The sequence below is a fragment of the Morone saxatilis genome, unplaced genomic scaffold (genome assembly GCF_004916995.1).
Source record: "Morone saxatilis isolate NCDOM2014 unplaced genomic scaffold, NCSU_SB_2.0 Contig11, whole genome shotgun sequence".
Lineage (NCBI taxonomy): Eukaryota > Metazoa > Chordata > Actinopteri > Moronidae > Morone > Morone saxatilis.
The window spans coordinates 6,609,457-6,632,082 of record NW_023339663.1 but is presented as its reverse complement, the minus strand read 5'-3'; the positions used below and the strand labels follow the sequence as shown (position 1 = coordinate 6,632,082).

At 38.1% G+C, this 22,626-nt stretch overlaps 2 protein-coding genes across 2 annotated transcripts in view; one reads left to right on the top strand and one right to left on the bottom strand.

Annotated features, from left to right (window-relative positions):
• Positions 1 to 5,090, bottom strand: part of cln6a (CLN6 transmembrane ER protein a) — a 13,671-nt gene extending 8,581 nt beyond the window's left edge. The window contains exons 1-4 of the mRNA XM_035652477.1: positions 4,927 to 5,090; positions 2,602 to 2,719; positions 2,381 to 2,479; positions 1,132 to 1,320 (exon numbers count right to left, since the gene is read on the bottom strand). Of these exons, the coding sequence (XP_035508370.1) occupies positions 1,132 to 1,320; positions 2,381 to 2,479; positions 2,602 to 2,719; positions 4,927 to 4,976 (456 nt within the window). The 5' untranslated portion in view covers positions 4,977 to 5,090. The remainder of the gene's footprint in view (positions 1 to 1,131; positions 1,321 to 2,380; positions 2,480 to 2,601; positions 2,720 to 4,926) is intronic.
• Positions 5,091 to 9,012: 3,922 nt separating this feature from the next.
• LOC118343542 (neuronal acetylcholine receptor subunit alpha-7-like) overlaps positions 9,013 to 22,626 on the top strand; it is a 19,967-nt gene continuing 6,353 nt past the window's right edge. The window contains exons 1-5 of the mRNA XM_035682418.1: positions 9,013 to 9,171; positions 12,688 to 12,827; positions 13,676 to 13,720; positions 17,017 to 17,126; positions 19,490 to 19,569. Of these exons, the coding sequence (XP_035538311.1) occupies positions 9,117 to 9,171; positions 12,688 to 12,827; positions 13,676 to 13,720; positions 17,017 to 17,126; positions 19,490 to 19,569 (430 nt within the window). The 5' untranslated portion in view covers positions 9,013 to 9,116. The remainder of the gene's footprint in view (positions 9,172 to 12,687; positions 12,828 to 13,675; positions 13,721 to 17,016; positions 17,127 to 19,489; positions 19,570 to 22,626) is intronic.

The following is a 22,626-nucleotide window of genomic DNA, read 5'->3' as shown; positions in this document are numbered from 1 at the left end:
TTGTTTTGATCAATTGAAAGCAGAGAGTCTGGATCGTATGCGAGTGATTTAGGAATCACTAAAATGAGCACAATAATAAATGCATTACACACACAAAGGGGAACAATATGCATATTATTGCTGATAAACTTGACTTGATCAGATACATGGAAACCTAACAGGCCCTTTCACATCTGTTGTGATGGTTTCTGTGGGTTTATATGTTCTTCAGTATCGTTATTGTCAGCTTTATGCCTGTCTGAACCTGATTTATGAAACATTATGGAAATAAGAAATGTCCAATACTCTTCTGGGTTAAGAGAAGCCCAGATGATACACAGCGTGACATCTGCTGGAGAAACCTGATTGTTTGGTGTAGTGCAGTATAGTCACAACTCTGAACGCACCGGCAGTGAGGTGGGATGAAACAATTATTTCTTGTAGCTGTGTATCCTGTCTGACTTAAAATTGATCCGAAACTAAAAACAAATCTCGATAAGTAAGCAGAACAGAACAGGTTTTTGCCGTACATCTAAATCAATGGCCTTCACCTGATTTCTCTCTGCACTTAAAGTGAGTCACTAGTGGTTGCTGCACTGGTAGAAGCAGTAGAGAGAGAGAGACGATATTAACCTTCCGAAATTGGGGTCAAACCGAGCCAGTGCTTACGATCTTAACATCAAACACACAATAGTGACCCTATATACTGTAATAGTTCTGATTCTTTCTGTTCTGACCCAGATATGCCATACATTAACCTATAACGTCTTGTTGACAACCACATCATTGTCAAAAGTACGACGATGTGATAGAAATGAAGGAGCAGAGAGAAAAATAAGCTACACTCCTACACGGCTGGATAAATTCTGCTGGATCACAATGCAGATATATTTTGTGTGGTATGTTGTCAGCTTGTGTCAAAGGCGGACAAGAAAAACTTGTTTCAACTCACTGAACTGTCTCCAGAGGCTCGCGGCAAGCAACGCACACAGATTTTTGTTGTCTGGCATAATGACAGGCGATAATAAACAGCGTATATTGAAGACATTAAACATTAAAGAGGAAATCTAACAAAACGTCGACCTTTTTTCTCAGGATATCCCAGTATTCCCAGGATAAAGCTACTGTGAGGCAGATCCAGTAGATATTTACCAGTGAGGCAGGCTTGAGGTCTTTGAAGATGGGGTTCTCTCGGACTGACAGGTGGAGCTGGTAGCCGCTCAGGATGAGCCGGTGGTTGATGGAGTCCCCCACCAGGTGGATGCTGGCTCCCATGACGAACGTGATGATGCAGAGGTAGACGGCTGAGCGAGGCAGCGCCCTGGGACTGCGCTCCATCAGCTGAATGGAGCAGCAGCAACACACATTCTGTATTATACCAACTGTATCTAGTTGACATTATCTTTGTTTTATTATTTTGGTGAGATCTTTAGGAGTGTATGCATAATACATAGCAAGTAGTTTGGTTTAATAACATAATCACAAAGCATAAAAAGCCAATGTGTTTCATTTTTTTTGGTGGCATTTATTGCCTTTAATTAATAGTGACAGCTGTAGAGTGACAGGAAAGGAGGGAGAGAAAGAGGGGATGACATGCAGCAAACCCAGTTCTACCAGGTGAGCTACCATTGTGCCCCAAAGCCAGTGTTTTATTTCAGATATTTCATTCTGTTTTCAGCCCATTTCTTCATTTTCTGCAGCTCTCTCAGTCAGTGCTGCGATGTGGCCGGCTGCACACTCGGGAATTAATCCCCAGATCTTCCTTGTGTGCCTTGAAAAGCAGGTATATCTCTTTGGGCAACCATATTACTTTTTGGCGTATGAAGTGTCAGTATAGTTTTAGAAACATCAGCCATAGAAAAACAACATTTTTTACTGTCAAATCAAAAGGGGCCTGCATCAGTCAGACATCTGAGACTTAATAATCTGCTAATCTACAGAATTTGTTGTGAGCAGTTATTTTCTTTCTACGTATCTCCTCGCAGAAGTAAGCGTGATGAAGTGGTCTAGAACGGATTACTGAGATCTGTAATTATAATGATGTAATAATATATAATACTGAGAAAAATACTGGCCATGAGATCTGTAAGGAAATTGTATAAGGAGTTTAAGGTTTTTCTGTCTAAGGTTATCTAGCTTCCTGTATGCGTGATGAAGGTGAAGCCCTTTCTTAAAGCAACTGGTTGTGCTGCAAATATTCTTTATATGACTCATATAAATACCAAGGACAGCAATGTGACTATATAAATAATGTTTTGTGCTCTTTGTCACTAGTAGTAATCAATCAGTGCTGGGGTTAATTACTGATCTGTCGACTGGTTAGTACATACTGTATGGACTTTCATAAAACATCATTCAGTTTTTACGATCTTTATTGTCACGTTGTGGTGTTAAGACTTACCTTGAGCATTAGGAAAGGTGTAATGACATTGTATGCCATGTGGAAATAGTCTCCAGCACTGGGTTTGTTGAGAGGAAACCACTCCAGAGGAAGGATAATCTAATACATGTGAGAAACTGATGTTAATTGAGCCGTAAAATGTTGTGTAACTATCCATCGTATGTTATTTGCACTATTTAGAACTGCATGAGGCAGGCGAAGTGGTCGCTGAGCCTCCGTACCATTGCAATAGGCCTCCCAAAGTCCAGGATCCAGTTCTGCACAGTCAGACAGAACCACAGGTCCAAGTGGAAGTGCTGCATTTTCTTCTGTGAATTGTCCTTCAAACCACCAGCAGCGCTGTCAACACACAATGACAGTGAGTGTAAGTCATTGTAATAAAGCAACAAAAGCAAAGGGCAGCACAGAGGTCGAGTGTTTAATTGGCATGTTGGGAATACTGGAGTAAAGTAATGGTTTACTGTGGTGTTTACTACTGCAGTCAATCAGGGTTAAACACAAGCTGCTTTTAATGCTTTTTTACTTAAAATAGAAATTACACACATCTATTTCATGAGGCAGGAGTGGGTTAGTATCGAAAAGTAGAAAAGGTAAATTCCCACACACTGTCAATGTTCGGCCACATCCTTCACATCGAAAGGTAACAAGTTAAAAATGTGTATACGAAGATGGCATGTACAGATCTGATGACATTATAAAAGTATTTTCACTAAATGTGTTCATAGATTTTAGCAGACTATAGTAAACATGTAAAATGGGGAAGGGGAAAATGGCACAATACAGCTTATAAACAAATATCATCACACACTTTTAGGTTCATGGTGACATTATTGGATGTTTGCCTTTATAGAAATTGGGGAGCTGTTTCCTTCTGAAATCACAGTCAGGTGATGTTTGTCAGTCACTATGGTTCAGCGTATGTACCAAGACAACAAAAGGCTGAATACACCGCGGGTCCTTCAGGTCAGGTCAGGTAAAAGGAATACAGGCTGTTTGTCAACACCAGCAAAACAGATACGGACTACAAACAGAGCCATTACCCTCCGTGTCTGTCGTTCAAATATCCATGCAGCATTTAAGGAAACACGGGTCATGAAATTGCAAACCCTGTGTCCAAATCAGAGGCTTGTTATGTGGTCTTATTTCTTTGGACATGTTTCACATTATAAACGCCAGTGATTGTTGTTGTGCATTTGTGATGTCTCTTGCCTGTCTTAAATTGCTCCAAAGTACCGGTTGCTGGGATGAAATGTGAAATGTGAGGCCTCAAGGTTGAGGAAAATGACTTTGAATTTTGATTATATAGTGAATATTTTTGCATTAATATATGCTGTCTTTCTTTTCGGGGCTTGTGTGTGTTGTGTTGTTGCTGCGTTGTGTGTGTGTGTGTCCCGTTGTATTAAGCTGGAGTTTGTGATTCTCTCTACAGCTTATTTAGTATTGTCTTCAGGCAGCAATGCAGCCACCATCTACTCCCCAGGTGACCTCAAATTGAAGCATTATCATAAGGTATTGTTTTTATTTTAGCTGTTTTAAGTTTTATTATTTAGCAGAATTCCCTAATTGACACCGAGCTTTTTGAAAATGTGGCGTTGTTGTTACTGTAGGCCTTTTAACTCATTTATGGAGTCGCTTATATCCATCATAAAAAATCCTATAGCTACTACTTTGCGATGTGATAAACTATCAGTATCATTTTTGCATCACAAATTTAATTTCCACTGAAGAAAACTTGTGAAATCATGATGATCAATTGGTTGTCTGTACAAATTAACATGTTTTTGTACATCTGGAGATCTGTAGGCCTGTAGGATCTGCAGCAATACTTCATTATAACGCTATTTTATCACACAAATGTATCCAAAAATTGCAGCTTTAATAATATTTCGAATAATTGTGCATCCTTAATGTGCACTGTTTCACTCATTCATTCACAAACTATGGACCCACAACTCGCACGCCTACAGGCACCAGCAGAACTTTTCCAGAGTTCACTGGCAGTATAATAAAAATACTGTGAAATGCCTTTTAATATTAGCTACTAGAGTACGAAGCAACCGGTTAAGTGACCTAACTAAGGAAGAGGAGCTAAATGGCGAAAGTCCATAACCATAACCACCACCAGCATCGTATCTATAGCTGTCGCCTGACCAACCGAGTGTTGTTGCTGTTAAGTGCCCGTTTATTAACCACAAACAGCGACAAGTCTTGACAGTTAACATTATGCAGAAGTTAAAGTTGAGACCGTTGACACTTCGCGTTTGTTCGCTTTCCTTTGCGCGTCCAACCGTTGACACTTCGCGCTTGTTCGCTTTCCTTTGCGCGTCCAACCGTTGACACTTCGCGTTTGTTCGCTTTCCTTTGCGCGTCCAACCGTTGACTCGACGCAGGCGAACAAGCAGCAGGGCGAACTGACCGGTAACTAAGGGTTACCGACGAGTTAACTTCGACTACTTCTGAAGCTCCGGAACAAACTAACTTAACTAACAACTAACTTAACACCAAAGCAACGGCTACAAAGGCAGCAAAATAAATAACTTACAAACCTAGTTTGTGTTGTGTGTAAATCTTTGCCGCGTCGTTTTCGTGTAGTCATTTTCACGTCTTTGTTTCGTATCGTCGGTGTGGCTATTCAATGGACATATCTATGTATAACGTTAACGTCTACGGTAACAAACGTCAGTTAACGGCTTCACTTCCTTGTTGTGGCCTTCTTCCCGCCCAACCGCCGAATCCACCAATCACATTGCAGGAGAGGAGTCAGACGTAAAGGGCGCCATAAACCCTGAGCGCTGATTTGTAGGCATATTTACCAGCTTCCACTCAAATTTAAAAATAAAAGACATACATTTTTTCTTTTCTTACATTTTTAAGTTGTTTGTCATGGAGTGTGCTGGGATCATTCTTAAATTAAATTTAATTTAAAATATTTGTACAAAAAAACTGTTCTAGTAAAGTAAAGGTTGAACAACAAACTGTAAACTGTAAAATGTTGTGCTTCCTGTTGTTATGGTTACAGTAAATGTGTGTAAAATCCTTTATAAAAACAGAGAGGGATGTAAAGATATTATTGTGTACTGCAATAAAAACATCGGGGATTAATAAAGTATATCTTTTTCTTCTTAAAGTTTATCGCAGTAAATATATCAGGATTATCATGAATGTCCTCATATGAGTGACTTGGAAAAATCTAACTTACAGTCCTATATGAATTTAATTTGTACAAAAAAATTTGATGCATTAAAAACTGAAGTTAAAGAAAAATACAATTTGCAAATATTAATTCTAGTTTATTATTCTGAATTAATAATTTATTTTTTAAAAGTTGCTTTAGATTTTACTTTTCATTCTGTGTGTGCTTTACAGGCCTTGATTGTCTCCCCATCGATTTTTATTACCAATTAGTTTAACATCAGCTAAAATGTACCCCTAACCCATTGACAGTTTATATAACCTCAACCAGTTATCTCTACTATGTCCAACCATTACCTAACTTGAGCCTGAGCACCAACCCCACAGCAGGGGGGGATCAGTGCATGAAACACTGTTTGAAAGGGGGAGAAAATGCTGGTGACAATACTGGTGTTTTCCAATTCTCTGCCTGACTGGCTCCCTCCTCAGGTTGACCCTGGGTGGTACCATATGCTGGGAATTACATGAAGTCAACCAAGTGAATGTACCAATAACAATAATATGGTGTAAACTGCCTCGCCTCAACAGGTGCAGCGTGAAAACAGATTTCAACAGGCCACACAACACCTGTGTGAGTGAACAATGGGTGTTTAACATTTGCAGTTTCTGAATTAATTAATTAATATTTGATTATATTCATTCATTTTAATGAAACACTTCAAATATATTATTATTTCAGTGGCATATGGTGCATATAGTTGCCATGGAGTTTGAGGTCGCCGTGGTTTAATGCCCTACTGAACAGACATTTAGTATAGGCTAGAGATTTCCGCTACCAGTACGATTGAGGTGAATTGAATTTGGCCTGAAAACACACATAAAATAAGCACAAAACACTACAGTTAAAATAAAGTAATTTATACTGTAATTACAATAGTAGACACACAAATCTTATACAAAAGATCGGCCAAAGATGTCTAAACCCAACAAAGAAAATCTGCAACTTTTATCATGTTTCTGAGACAAAGAAGTTCTTGTGATCGGCTGTCTGTCCTAGTTAAGTTACTTTCGTCCAATTATTATTGAGCCATGCATGGATCATGCTCTGTCCACATGTTAATGTAGTTAAAAGTTGACATCTGTTTTTACTCAACAAAGAGGACCCCTTGTCCAAAGGTCCTGAGCATCTGGGCCTCACACAAGAGGAACAGAGACCACCAGTATTAACAAATTCTAATACAAAAGATAAAATATGCATTTGTGTTGTTTTTACCTTTTTGACTTGTCGTAATAGAACAGGTGTTACCAAAAATATTAATGATGGCTCCATTGTATTCTAGTGTCCCAGTAAGCCATGCGACCCTGAAACTGAAGCAGGTAAATGGAATTCAGCCATTATTAATTGTATTATTTACACCTGTGCTTTTCTTACTATTCTCTGTTTATGTCTCTGTCTGTGTGTTCTGACCCTTTACCACAACATTATTTATTACTTTATTACTAGTATGTTTGATGATGGTTGAAACATGTTTACACAGCATCTATTTCTATTGTTGCATATTCACTGTGGTCTGTGGTCTCTGAGGAGCTACCAGGAAACCAAAAGCTGGTCTTTGTTTTAAAGTCTCCAGCTCACATATGCATTAACTGATCTTAACATATACACAGTGTGCATAGTGAGTAAAATACCTGTTTTTATTTTCCAAGATAACTTCACATTCCTAACTGCCTCTGGGAGGATTGCGGTTAGCAGATGTTAGGTATCCTATGATTCCTAGGAACTCTGTTTTTATAGATTTTAAATATAAGACACACACACACAAGTGCACAAAATCTTGCTTCTTGATTCTTTCATTTCAACATAATTATACGTCTAGCGAGAGAAACAAATGTGGAGTTACCCTGTTCTTTAGATAAAAGCAAATCTGTTGCTGCAGAGATTAAAGTACCAAAAAGCCATTATTGAAAACAAAAAAGAATTAAATCCATAAAACTCCCATTAACATTACAAAAATGAATAAGAGTGCATTGACAGAAAAGCTTAATATTCCTGATAAGACTAGTCAGTAGTTCCAATAATATTTAGATGGTTAAATATTAATATTAACGTCACACACATCATGTATGTAGCTCCCAATGCAGTAATGAGCAAAAGTCTAACAGCACTTTGTCTTGTGTGTACATTTAATTAAACCTCGCTCTCTTTCAGCCTGATGAAAGCTCGGTGAAATGTGATCGGCAGTGTAATTATCCTGTGACCACAATACAGCTTGGTCACAGGTTGGTGAAACACATGTTTTGACATGCAGAGTGCATACAACCCGGCTACAAACCTCCCAACTCTTTCCAATGTGTCTGGAGCAGAATAATAGCTCTAAATTAAAGTACCTTCAATGGCAAAGCAAATACATGTATGTGGGTGTTTACCTTCAGGTACAGTGTGTTAATGTGGCTCATGTTCCTGTAAAGGAGGGTAAACAGATACAGGTCACATATAAGATCAACTTTGAGTGAGTTTTCACAGGATGAATTAAATTAATAGTTTTAGTTTGTGCACCATGAGCAGATATTACTGCACTGACAATATGATGTCCATATCTGTTATTTTTTTCTTTTATTTACTATTTTGAAACAACATTTTACAGTATTACCCCAGAGCACTGTCTTATATTCCTGCAAATTGTTTTATTTATCAATTTAATTTAATTTCTTTATGTTTTTATGCTTTTTGCATTCTGCGATTGGTTGTGTATTTCCCTCTAATCCAGTCATATGCTGGAGGGGGAATTGTTCCCTGCATTGTTTATTGCTGATTAAAAGAGCTCCAAAATGATTGCAGTGCCAGCAAAATTAGACTGATAAACAAGAGGAACAAAAAGACTAATTCTCTAAATGTAGTTGTAATTCTGCTCAGTGACCAGCAGATGTCCCTTTGTCATTTATTATGGATCAGATGATGCTGTACAACTTTTTCAGCATCCCTGTGCGCCCCCTTCTTACTCTTTTATATAATAATATATAATATATCTGAAAAAAGAGGCAAATCGACCACCATTAAATGAAATAAAGAAGAAGAAAATTGCGCAAGCATAAGGGGGGGGGGCTTGTCCTGATATAGTTCTTTCTGGGGTTCGGATCTTTAAGGACAATTTAGTCTCAAACATTAAAATACATAAAATATGAGGAATTGTTAGGGATTTTTAAATTAATTTCGGTAATAGTTAACAATTTACAAAAGATTGTTGCTACAGGTAATATAATCGTTGTCCATCAGTTATTTATTTATTTGTTTATTTATTGGCTATTATTTTTCTTCTCTTGACTGAAATTTTAACACACATGTTACTGTAAGAGCGTAACCGTATATCAGTGCGTTCATGGTCAATAACGGAGACAAGCTACTGTAGGCAGGTGCTGCAACAAATCACATCAATGTCTTTCCAAACAGCGCTATTCATTATGAGGAGGAGTTATTTAATACCCCACACACACAATCACACACATACACATTCACACACACACACACACACTCACTATCATCATTTCCAGCTGCTGCTTCAGAGAAGAACTGAGGAATCTCTCTGCTCACACTCTTCGGTTCAACATGGACCTGCGGAAATTTCTGCTTTTTCTTGCAGTCGCCGCCTTCAAAGTGAAAGGTAGGCTGACAGCATGCGCTTTAATTGCGGTTACTAGGATTAGGAGGCAGGGGGTCGCCTTATTCTTGAGGTTTTTTGCGTTTCTTGTGTGTATTTTACCTGCTGGATTGATTTGCAAGCCTCCTAATTGGAATGACATTCCATACTTTTTGGTAACATTATCATTCTTTAATGCTATTTTGAATCACCTGTGACTTCACTTGTATATAAACTAATAGAAGTTATAACATTTGAGGGAGTTGTTTTACTGTCCAAGCTCTTCTTTTTAACCTTTTCTTTTTAACCTTTTCAGCGTCACAAGCAGAATCCCCAGAAGTCTATATTAATGTAGTCAACCACCTCAGAAGGCTCAATGTGGCTTATGTGTATCAAAGTAAATGACAAGATTTGCATTTCCATTTGATGGAACCGGTGCAGTCACTAAAGCATCTTGGTTCTTGGGCTTGCGTGGCTTGTAATTAGTGGAAATATGTTATCTCTAACTTCAAAGCTGTTAAATATGAAATGTACTTGTACATGTATAGTATGTAGTGATGTAATAACTGAAAAACAAGGTCCTATATGCAGCCTACAAATGATTGCAATACACATTACTTCTCATGTTTTGACATAGGGGCTTTGTATGTTGTGTGTAGTGTGTGACTGATTCCTCTGTCAGCGCTGAACTTCTTGCAGCTTTTACTGATGAGGGTGGGGTGGGGGTATAAGTGTCAGGAGTTAGTGGGGGTCCCTGGCTTTACTGATGAGGCCAGCAGAAGTGAACATGAGGCGTGAGGTGATGAAGAAAGGGAAGGGTCACAAGTTGTTTGTCTGGGTTGCGAGGGATCAGCCACCATCTGCTGCGTACAGAAAGATACTACACATATTCTTTGTTTCTAGCAATCTTCAAGCCTCAAAGTCTGTTTTGTTTTGTTTCATATGTGACGTTTATCTACCTATTTATCTATCTAAATTACCTTCAAGTGGAGGCTTGGAGATGAAAATGAGGAAAGCAATGTGGCATTAATCAGTGTTTTTATTGTTTTCCTTCACTAAGACAAAAAAAAGTTACTGTAACATCACAGCACTTTTCCTAGGCAGGGTTGGTATATTCTGTGATGTGCGTGTGTGTGTGTTTGTGTGTGTGAGAGAGGGAGAGAGAGAGAGAGAGAGAGAGATTGCCACAAACAGACTGAGATGAGAGACTGGGTGAATGAAGTCCTTCATTTCCATCGCTATGTATGGACTACATACTCTGCTGCTTCCTGTTTTTGGTCTAGAAGAACAGACATAACAGGTCACCCCATAAAAACTGAAAAAAAACTTAATAAAAATGATCAGGATCTCTGATCTTCAAATGTTATTTAGTGTGTGAAATCTTCAAGACATTCTCTCATCTGTTTTACTCAAATTTGCTCTGAATTTTAAATATTTGGATTGAGTTAGTTAATTGGCTCAGGCTCTTCAGTCTGCACTTTACAGCAGGCACTACTTAATTGAGGCTCCCCTGAGAGTGCAGTATGGAGGGAAGTCGTGTTAGTCTGCCTACATACATGCAAATCTAAATGTCTGGGGTACTTAAAGCTCTTGTCCATCTCTCTGACATTATAAGGCTCTTCAATTTGATTAAGAGGTAGAAAGGTTTTCCTTCTCCCTTTTATAGATCCCAGCTCACATCCAGCAATATATCAGACATGTTCCTCATGTGGTCTGATGGCCATTAATGTACTGATATGTATTAGAGAAACATCTTAGGACAATAGCACACATTGATGTCATCTAGCTGATCCTCATTGTGAAATTTGATTATGGTGGGATTGGGAGAACACACATCCACAGGGGATTCAGCCGTGGACAAAGACAAGCTTTCAGCTAATCTTTCAGTCATTTTATTAAAGAACCGGATGCAGCACAGAGCAGAGGAATAGGGAGATGCCTACAGTCAACAAGCTCTCTGCCAAATAATTGGGATAATGTGCTTCTCATAGGTGGTTTAGGATAATTGGGCTATGGCCATTAGCGAAGTGAATAAATGCTGCCAAAAACGCTCCATAACTCCTGAGGGGAGACGAGAGTGTGTTAAAATGAGGGGCAGGTCTGATTTGAGATTGCACAGTGATATGAATCAAGTCCAGGTATTGTATTTGGATGATGGCCTTGGCTGTGCACGCGTTTCACCACCTGAGACTGAGATTTTTTAGAAATTCCACGTTGGCGTTGACTCAAGAGTTTCTATATTTTAACAAAAAAAAAGTTCAAACATTCAATGAAATGCAAGATTATTTTAAAGTCAGACGTGCTGAAAGACTTTACAGTCTACATGGTCCAAGTTGGAGGTGCATCAGTAGAGAGGATGACTTCGAGTGGGTGAATGGAGAAAATATAGCCTTGGCTCAGGCTCATCCTTGAACTTAAGTAAATTTCCTGCTACAAATGAAATGATTATTTGTCTGATCACGACAGCATTGTGGCTCTAGGAAGGGAGTGTTGGTCAGTTTATTACTTTGGTTCAGACTAGTATATCTCTATTGGATTGATTGTCCATTCGTGTTCCCCAGATGGTAAAGTTTACTGACATTGGTGATCCTCTGATCATTTTTCCTCTGGTGCCACCCTGAGACTGACATTCTGGTTCAGAGTGAAAACATTTGTTAAAAACGTGTTGGATAAATTGGATGAATACTGATGATTTTAAGCGCCTGTGTTTGTCATATAGTGCTGATCCTATCTGGTTTTATATTTCAACTTGCCTAATATTTTAGTTTATGACCAAAATACTTTGCTCAACTAATTACATTTCTATCAGCCTTAGTTATTCTTTATGTTTAGTGCAAATATGTAAATGTTGGCATGCTTACAGGCTAAACTAACCCTGGTAAATATTACCTGCTAAACATCAGCTTTTTAGCATTATCCTTCTGACCAGGTTTGCATGCTGATGTTAGCATTTAGCTCAAAGCACAGCTGTGTATACAGTAAGTAGAGCTGCTAGAAAAGCTGTAGACTCTTAGTTTGGATAATTTTGGCAACATCTTTAGGGATAACTGCTCATTACTGTGGTGTTTCTGCACAACATTTCACTTTTCCAAAGTAGACTTCAATTGATCGAACAAAAAGTTCAGTACTATGATACACTAGCTAAAACTTTGGTACTGTGGCATCCTCCTGTTTAGATTCTCTATTGGTGAAGTAATATCAAAGTTTTTGTCATTGTCTATTCAGTCATGTTGGTCACTGCTGGTGCATCATCTCTTTCTCTATTCATTCCAAACAAACAGCTATTTCTCTTGCTTGAAAAAGAAGCCTTGTAGTTATATAAGGCAGGCTTTGAGCTGAATGCCTCAGACAGTCGTTAAGTCCAGTTTATACTAGAAAGAAATGTTTGTGCTGCAGGATGGCTGTGTAAATGGGAGTTTGGCAATGACATTAAAAAGGAATAGGCAATAGATATGTTTTACTATTACTATTTACTATTCATATTGATTATGAATGATTATGAAAGTATATTTACTGTCCAAGTTTCTGTGTCCTCTGTAGTTTCTCTTCAAGGGCCAAACCAGCGCAGACTGTACAAAGACCTGATGACTGACTACAACCCATTGGAGAGACCAGTCGTCAATGACTCTCAGACTCTCACTGTTCACTTCGGCCTCACCCTCAATCAGATCATGGATGTGGTACATAAATAATGACTCTCCACACGCTATGCAAGGCAGTCTTATGTTAAAGGTCCAGTTTGTAACATTTAGGAGACTATTGCAAATTGCAAATATAACTATTAAAAATAGGTATTGATTCTTATTGTGTATAATCCCCTGAAAATAGGAATTGTTGTGTTTTCGTTACCTTATAATAAGCTGTTGTTTTACAGAGTGAGCAGGTCCTCTTCTACAGAGTCCGCCATGTTCAACCTCCATGTTTCTACAGTAGCCCAGAACAGACATCTGTTATCTGCAACTACACTGCGAGATGCCACTAAATCCTACAGCCTGGACCTTTAACTCACTCTTATTTAGGTGACACTCAGTTATCATGAATATATATAAAGATTGTCAATCTCTCAGAATATAATATTTATAGGTATAGATTCATTAGTGGATAATCACCTAAAAAAAAAGAATAATCCTTTTGGTATCTTTGAGTGAGCCGCTTATATCTATAGAGACAGTGGGTCCTTTTCTAGATGAAACAGAATCCTACACACTGGTCCTTTAGGTGAGTGATGATCACTAGAAATCATTTCCAAAAGGTAAGATCACAAGCCAACGCTCCTCCACCCAAATCAAACTCACAGCATTTTGTAAAGCAGCTCATTTAAAAAAAAAAAAGAAGAGAAATGAACACAGACTGTTTAGTTTTATCTGTGTACTCTCAATCCTTTTTCCATTACCATGGCCCTGAGAGGTGAAGTTGTGGACGTTTACATTTTTTGAGTAGCATGATTCCTCCTTTATAAAACTTAAACTGAAAAACAATACACAAAAATACCTGAATAATCTTACTGATAATTTTTTTTTTCTAACAGGATGAGAAGAATCAAGTTTTAACAACCAACATTTGGCTCCAACTGGTAAGACGTTTCCCTGTACATGTATGTGAAAACTAAGAAACTAAGATGTACAACCTTATGGTTACACTTAATACATTAAACTGGTTTTCATAATAAATCCAGCCATTTTTTTTTATACTTCGCCAGTTATTGTTCACAAGATGCTGGACTGGAGAGACAGATTACACCCTGGTGGTTTTTCAGGGTTATGTGCAAGGGTTATTTCTTGGCCGGGACTTCCTGGAGTCCTTACAGTAATAAGGTTCCAGGAATTGAGGCACATTATCCTCCCAAAAAAATTGTTTTTTCTAGTATATAAGATTTCTTGACAGAGATGTTTTTTCTGTTTCCTGCCCAGGGATTACAGATGTAAATGAGCTCATAGTTCTGTCCGCCCCTGTCAAATAAACAAACAAGATGGGGAACTTTAGAGATGGTGGTATGAAGATTTTTTACCTTGGGACAGAGCAAGTCTAGCTTTTTACCACATTTTGCAGTCTTTATGCTAAGCTAAGCTAACCAGCTTTTGGCTATAGCTTCATATTTACAAAGAGTTGTATCCATTATCTCTTCTAACCTTTTTGCAAGAAAGTTGTATAAGTATTTTACTCTAAATGTTGAACTGTACCTTTAACTTTAGCCGTTAACCATGTATTTAGTTTGCAAATCTAATCTCAACAAACATTACAAAGTACTAATATAGTATGTCTGAGTTTAAATATATAGTTTGATTGTCTTACAGTCTTCTTTATCACATCTACTAGTACCCAGACTTTTCCTTTTCATCTTCCACAGGAGCAATATGCGTCTTTCTCCTCTATGCAGTGAGATGAAGTGTATGAACACGGATGTTTTATCACAGCCTGTCCGTTGTCTGACACGAGTTCCCTGCTGCTGCACCGTCAGCAAGCTGTATCAAGGCTGCTTGGTCTGTTTTAAATCACCCAGTGGAATCACAGCAGCAGTCTCATTCAGTCTCTCTCACTGCACACCCTGCATAGTCGACACCGCCTCTCAAACACAAGATAGGAATCCACAGTATCTACCATCTGTTAGAGTTACTCTAGCATATGTTGGCTCAGTCTACTTGTGTGGACTCCAGGGAAGAAAGTTTAAATGTCCTAAAGATCTCTGAAAGTCAATTTTAGACATTGAAGATGGTTCTGCAAGATTACGCTTTCAATCATTTTTGCCTGAGAGGAGTAATTATAAGATTTTTAACTGCCTCAGGATAGTCTTGGAATGAACAAATTATAAATGCACAATTGTATGACATCTTGCAAGAGGACATGAATAATTGAGTAGCTTCAGTTTTGGTTTTAGGCATCATGTTCGTGCTTTTTTTTAAGGACAACTGAGGGGTTGACTGTAATGACAAACTACTGTGTAGTATTTTAGTTTAACGCATTACTCTTCTGGAGCTGTCAGTGAGTTTCATTAAAGGTGGCTTAATGGAATAGTGCACCGTTTTGGGAAATACGCTTTCTTGCCAAGAGTAGAAGATTGATATGCCTCTCATTTAACTTTTAAATGTAAAGCCAGAGCCAGAATCTGGTTAGCGTAGCTTAGCATAAAGTTTGGAGACGGGGGAATCAGCTAGCCTGGTTTTGTCTGAAGGTAACAAAAGCTGACTAAGCTAACTGTCACATTATATCTTGCTAGTTTAATTTGTTCAGTTCGATTAATTTGTACAGAAAACCAGGCAGACCAGAATGCTGCTGTCTCCCTTTTTCCAGTCTTTATGCAAAGCTGAACTTGCTGCTTCATGTTGTACAGATAAATACAAGAATCAGTCTTCTCGTCTAATTCTCGGCAAGAAAGCAAATGAGCACAATCTCCCCAATATCAAAAATATTAATACCTTAATACTGACCAAAAGAAGTAGAAGCAGATAAAAATATTGAAATTAGTGAATGAGATTAGTTGAGATTTATGTTCAGAAGAGCAGCAGGTTAGTGAGGATGACATGAATAATCTCTGTAGTCTGAATTAATCATGTGAGCTGTACAGGTGACAGCGTCCCTCAGTGTGCTTTACTCAGGCTTTATTAACGACTGACCTTTATAGTTCCTCATGCTGGCTACAGCCATTATTTGAATACCGTGATGGTTTGAATTAATTAAAAATGAATTATAGATCTTTTCTTTTTCTAAAAAGCCATAAAAAAGCCATTTCACCAAGGTGTAAAAAAAAAAAAAGATATGATATTATATGTTAGCCTGATCATCAGTCAGCCAAAGTTATTTCATGCACACAAGGGGCCTAGACGGGTTTGTTGTTTTCAACTCTGACCTGGGTTCTGTGAAAGCAATCAAGCATTCACCTCTCAGGCTTGAGCTTTTTAGCTATGCTAGCAGTGTGGCTCTGTGGATGGTGATGTTTTGACCTTGGTTTGAACTGACTGACTTCTCTAGCTCCACCAGCAGGTCAACATTTTCATATATTTTGTGAAATTGTTTGATATTTGCTGGACACTAAGGAGATGTATCCCAATAACTTTGTTGATCTTTTGGCTTTTCCTCCTTTGCCACCAGCAGGTTGACGTTTTTGGTGAAATGTCTCAAAAACTACAGGATTGTCATGACATTTCTTTAAAAACATTCATGTCCCCCTCGGGGTGAATTGTAATAGCTCTGGTGATCCCTTGACACAATGAGGTCAGAATTTTAAATTGTCCAATACTTTATTTTATGACCAAATATCTGCAAAACTAATGGCGTTCCTATCACTCTCAGCTGTGCTTTGCCTTTAGTGCTAATTAACAAATGTTTGCATGCTAACACACTAAATTAAGATGGTGAACATATGCTGCTAAATGTCATCATAGAGCTGCTAGTGTGGCTCTGAATCTTCAATGCACTGATATCTGCCACAGGGAAGACGTGACTAACTAACCTAGAATGACAATAATGTGTTTGAATAATCAACAGTTTCCCACAACATGTAGCTGATTGATAAGTTTTGTTTGGCACTCATTATAAAACAAGCTATCCAGTGCTCTATAACTCATACTGTTGCAAAAAAATTTGCAAAAATTACGTGTTCCTTAGAAATCTAAAAATCTTATTCCTCCCCAGATGCCACTGAAACCCGGCACAGAGATTGAGTTCAATTCTGGTTGAATGTCAGTGCATAATGTTACCAACAGCTGCTGTCCCCTACATTCATTTTACCCATTACTGTCACTGCCACTAAAAAAATACACCAGTGTTAAAATCTCAGTTTGAGCTTTCAAATGAGGTTTATCAAAGTAGAGATGCATACGTTAAAGATGTGTGAAATGTGAAATATACATCATGTTTTTTTGTGTCCCACAGTACTGGGATGATAATTACCTCAGCTGGAATCAATCAGAATATCCAGGTGTGACCAAAGTGAGATTTCCTGAGCATCTGATTTGGAAGCCAGATATTCTGCTGTATAACAGGTAGGTGTTGTACGGACAGATCTGCTGGATGCTGCACTGTAATTGGATATGCACGGTGTCAGACTCAGCATGCATGCATTGTCCTCTGCACAATATAATGGGGGGATCTCTGAGGGTTGAGGGATTTGGGGAATTTTGTGTTCTAGAATTAAAAACAAGATTGTTACAGTGACACTGACTATGATATATTAGGCACCACAGATCTGATTTTCTGAAACATTATCTTTGGTATAAACAACATTTTTGAGTGGCTCAAACGAGTCATGTGCAGCGACCTGTAAAAAACCTGTTTGACTCCATAATTGCATGCCTGTTGAATTAATTTGGATTTTAAAGATGTGGACAAATTCAATTAGAATAGAAATTTGAATAACTCAATAAAACTTTCTCCTTGAACACCCTCTGTTTATAAAGCACGGCTATGCTTAAAATACGGTATTTGGCTTCTAAGTTCTTGTCTTTCTTGGTCCTCTAATTCTACCACCGACACTCTTAAATATGTTCTTCTTTTTGCTCTTTTTTGGGGAATGAGACTTGCGGAACAGGTAGACAGATAGCAGTTTAAGGCCATTGATTTTGCTGGGGAACAAATCTCACAAACGTGCACCTACTCATGAGCAGTATTCATAAAGTTGAAACGAGCAATTTATGATAAGTCTGTGCTGTTAAGAAGGTTTGCTCAATCTGACTCAGAGAACACACACAAAGTAAGAAAGTTCTCGCATGAGGCCCATTGCATACATTTAAAGGTCAAGTTATTATTTTGAGAAAAATGTGTTTTAATGTTGACGGTCAAACCATCACACAAATTTCAAAGAACAACTAAAATCTAGTTATTCTTTAAATTCATATTAACCTAATTTAAATTAAAAGGCCCAGGATGTAACATTTAGGAGGATCTATTGTAAGAAATTTAATATAATAATGAGTCGTTTTTATCTACAGACTCACACTCTCCAGACATTGCGTTCATGTTTTACCACCATGTTTCTACAGTAGCCCAGAACAGACAAACTGGCTCTAGATAGGGTCTTTCACATTTTTTGTGAATTTTGCAGCCACCCGAAGTTTCTCCTACACACTTCACAACCTGTTCTCAAGCCCAGATCGTCAAACACTGACGCAAGTGGTGTTCAGTTAGTTGCAATCTGCAGCTTCACCACTAGATGCCACTGTATCTTACACACTGGTCCTTTAAAGCCTTTTCTCCTTTAATTCTTATTTTCCACCTACAAAACTGAATTTATGCACAAAGTACTAGTTTAAAAGGGGGAAGGGAGGGTTTATAAAAGCATTAAATAATTCTAAAAGGCATAAAAATGGAAACTATTTCATAAAACAAATAAAATATAATACAATACAATATACTGTTTCTGTCTGCACAGCATCAGACCTCATGTGGTCGAAGGGTTTATTCAGGATCTCTTGCAGAGACTCACAAGCAGAAGATGAAACATAGATGAACCCCACTCTTCCACAAGATAAACTTAATCCTTAATTCTTTTGAAACAAAAAGTTGGATATCTCTCATTTTCTAAAACTAAGCATGTACTTCTGGTAGAAGCTTAGAAGATCAACATGCATTAAGCGTGTTGCACTGATACAGCTCGTTCTGGTAGGTAAGCTAATCTTCAGGCAGGAGCATTACACTTCAAGGTTAGTGGTGCTCCACAGTTTAAATATATGCAGGACAGAGAGGAGTGCTTTGGAGCAATAAATCATTTAGACAAATGAATAAACTTGGAAGAAAAAAGATGGAAGAAGGAGCATTTTATTATATGTCCCAAATGGAAAGCGCTTTAGAGATCACCATTAATCAATCTTTAAAAGAAACATATGAACAAATCACATTAGAGGCACTCTACTCTCCAACAACTAATGAGGGGAAAAGCATTGTACTTCATTCGTCATTGACCCTCCCAGTAAAGCCTTGATTTGAGACTCTTTGAATTAGTTGCTGCTGTGAGTTAAGTTTTTTATTTTTCGAGCAACTCTTTCAACTTTAGCTCAACCACGCTTCAGTCTCTGGGGAATTCATTTTGAGGCAGTGAATTGTGGGTAACGGGAGAATGAGGCAAACCACTGAATAACCATCTCCAGGGAAGTGTTGCATCAGTTTTGAGTACTCGTGTGCTGTGTACCTGCTGCAATAATGAGTTACAGAAATATTTGTATATTTCCACCACTTCTGTTCCACTCGCTGTTTGCCTGTTTGGCTCATCCAAATTAATGTTGCATCCTTATAATTAATAGCGGTTCTTGCAAAGGTTGTATAAATTTATTACAGTCTTTTCCACAGAAGCTGTGCTTTGGTTACAGATAATTGAGCAGTAAATACTGATATCGCTCCATGTTGTTCACAGTGCTGATGAAAGATTTGATGCTACTTTCCGCACCAACATTGTGGTCAATTCTTCAGGGTCCTGCTCCTACATACCTCCAGGTAAGAGTCATATGGTCTCAGTTAGCCCTCACACTTTAGCATCAGATATAACCTGATGTTTACTCATTTGAATGTTTGATATTGGATAATTGCTTCCTTTCTTTTTTCTTACACGTACAAATATTTAAAAAATAGTAGCAGATGCTTCTTGTTTTGGGAAACCCTTGATATACACAGCCACACTTAGATTAGTATAAGTACTTTCTTCTAAATTAAATCAATTATCAATTATTATTTTTTCAAACCACAATATTAAACTTTATATTCTACCTCTAGAGTCTAAAAGAAAATACACATAATATATGAATATTATCTCTCCTGGAGTGATGAGGTCTGGTATAGTTAGAGCTTTGAAAAAAAGGGTAAGAAATACAGAACTTTATCAATAAGACTTAATAAAATCTAAGACAGCTGTTTGCACCAAGAATCTAGAGGATGAAGGTACTGGCATGGTGCTATGTTAAAGAAATTGTTTGTTATTCCAGTAAATCACATGTCCTTTGTTGATTTTTATTATATTATTATTATTATTTTTTATTCCATTATCCCCCTGTTTTTTGTCATTAATCAGTCAGAGTATGGTTAGTTATCTGTGTAAATACAAGGACTACAAACATTACAAACCAGTAATGACAGAATTCTTTCATAGACAAACAGTTACACTAACAGCAGCCTGCTACAAGACAAACTGAAAACAAACTGATACGCACAGAAAGCTGCTGGATATATATATTGAACACAATTCACCATATTGACTACATTTGTGTTGTTGTGTTTTTCTTTACAGTTTTTTCTCTTGTACAGTGTTTCATACTCTTACTGTTTTTATACTGTATTTATGCTGTTTTTTTCTCTATCTATGTATATGCTGTGTCAGTATTGCCATGGCAAGATGTAAGCAACACCCAGAACCTGTCTGTCCAATTAGAGACAAAGGACAAAGGCAATTTAAACATCCTTACTACCACAGCTTCTTCTTATTCTGATAAAGACACCTGTCATGTCAAAACATTAGCAGATGCACCTTATTAAGGGTCTTAACTATAACTGTGTCCAGATCCTGCCTCATTGTCTATTGAGGTACCAGTTTTTAGCTTCGACTTGGCACTGTGTGCACAGATTCCTTCATCCATTCAGTACAGCCGTGGTGGCTAAATAATGGCCCATATCTGTCACTCCAACAGAAATATGTGGCCCCCCAGCACAAACCCCCTAATGAAGTTTTCCCTTTTCAGTTTTGCATAATGTTACATAAATCAAAACAACACCAGATTGCAGGGGACAATAACTATGATGAGGTGTGATTATTTTATCACAGCTTAATGATATGCTAATATCATCAGTCAATAGTCTGATTGATAGTCATCTTTTCATAAAAAATATAAATTGAATGAATTTGCACAAAAAAGGTCAGAGGCACATTTATCAAACAGACACAATCCTCCTGTGCAGACTGACTTTTAGCAAGCTCCTGCTGTTATGGTGTATAAATATGATTAACTGTATAAGCATTATGCTGTGCTTTTATGCCTCTGCTCCAGTGCCAGCCGTGGTTGGAGGCATTATGTTTTCAGATTACACTTGGAATCAACGATAAACTGATTTAGTATTTGGTGGTCAAAGGTCAAGGTCACTGTGACCTCACAAAACAGCTTTTTAGGCCATAACTCAAGAATTTATGATTTTATTTCACAAATGGTCAGACAATGAATTGGTGACACTTTTGATTCATAACTGAAGAAATTATGCTAGATTTATCATCGTATTGTGATAACTCTTGCAAAGAAAGCAAATAAGTGTATTCCCCCAAAATGCTGAACTCTCTTTAAACTGGTCTTATCCCAGTAACCAGCAGCGTAACATATTTGTGATTGGTGCAAATATTTTGCGTGCGCCCCCCACCCCAAAAACGCTCATATAGAGACACAACGACTCCACGCAATTGCAAACCTGCAGCCTTTGATCAGCACCACGGACAGCAGATGAAGTACCAAATCTATCAACACAAATCTAACAGGACCTGGACTCAAACCACCACAGCCAGCTGTCTCTGACTGTCAAACAACAGAAATAGTTTTAACCAGCCTACAGTAACAAATCAACAAAAAGTAGCTTCAAATAGCGATTGAATAGTAATCAAGAAAAGCACAGCAACTCATTATAGGCCTACACAGTATGAATGAATGGATGGATGATGGCATCTGATCACACAATTACTTAATAAACAATTCATTAATCACCATTCATCATCAATGGCAAAGTGGCCAAACGTTATCACAGACACAGATTAAAGTAAGTGTGCATTTTCTAACATTTGAGAGGTAATTTGAATCCTTGAACCCACTCCACAACAAGGAGACACCTGTAATCACCCATTAGAAGTTCATCCTATGGGCCTCTCGCTCAGCAAAATCATTAACAACACACTCTAGGCAATTGTCGCTCTCCCTCGTGGGCCCTTATAATCAGCGGGGCCCCAGGGCATTGCACCAGCTGCACCGGCGGTACGTACGCCACTGCCAGTAACTTAATGTCAACGGATCGATCACTATCACACTGTTACACACGCTTTGAGCAATGACTCACTTTTCCTGATCAAGCCCCTACTGGCCCTGACACACTGTGCAGTTTTTAAAAGATCTATCACACTTTCTGTGAAACCAACATACATACACACACACACACATGCATGGGAACACACTGAAAAGAGAAGGCCTTCCTGTCACAGCTGGTGATTACTGTTCTCCCTGGCAGGCTCTTCTTCAGCCCTGTTTCCCATACCACACAAAAAGCGTCGGCCTCACTCACCTCAGCATCTCAATCAATACCGGCGTAAATAGCACCATCATTGAATTTTTTCTGGATTGATTGCCTCTGTCACAAACAAATTGCCTCTCAACTTTGTTCCAAATGAACCCTCACTGAATGGAATATCGGTGCAAAATAGTAATTCGCCGCTTGAGCTCAACACAACTGCTTTATATGAGTAAAACTGTATGCAGATTTTACCTAGATGCTCGATCCAAATCATTTGAGTGTCCTGGTTACTTGTCTTTG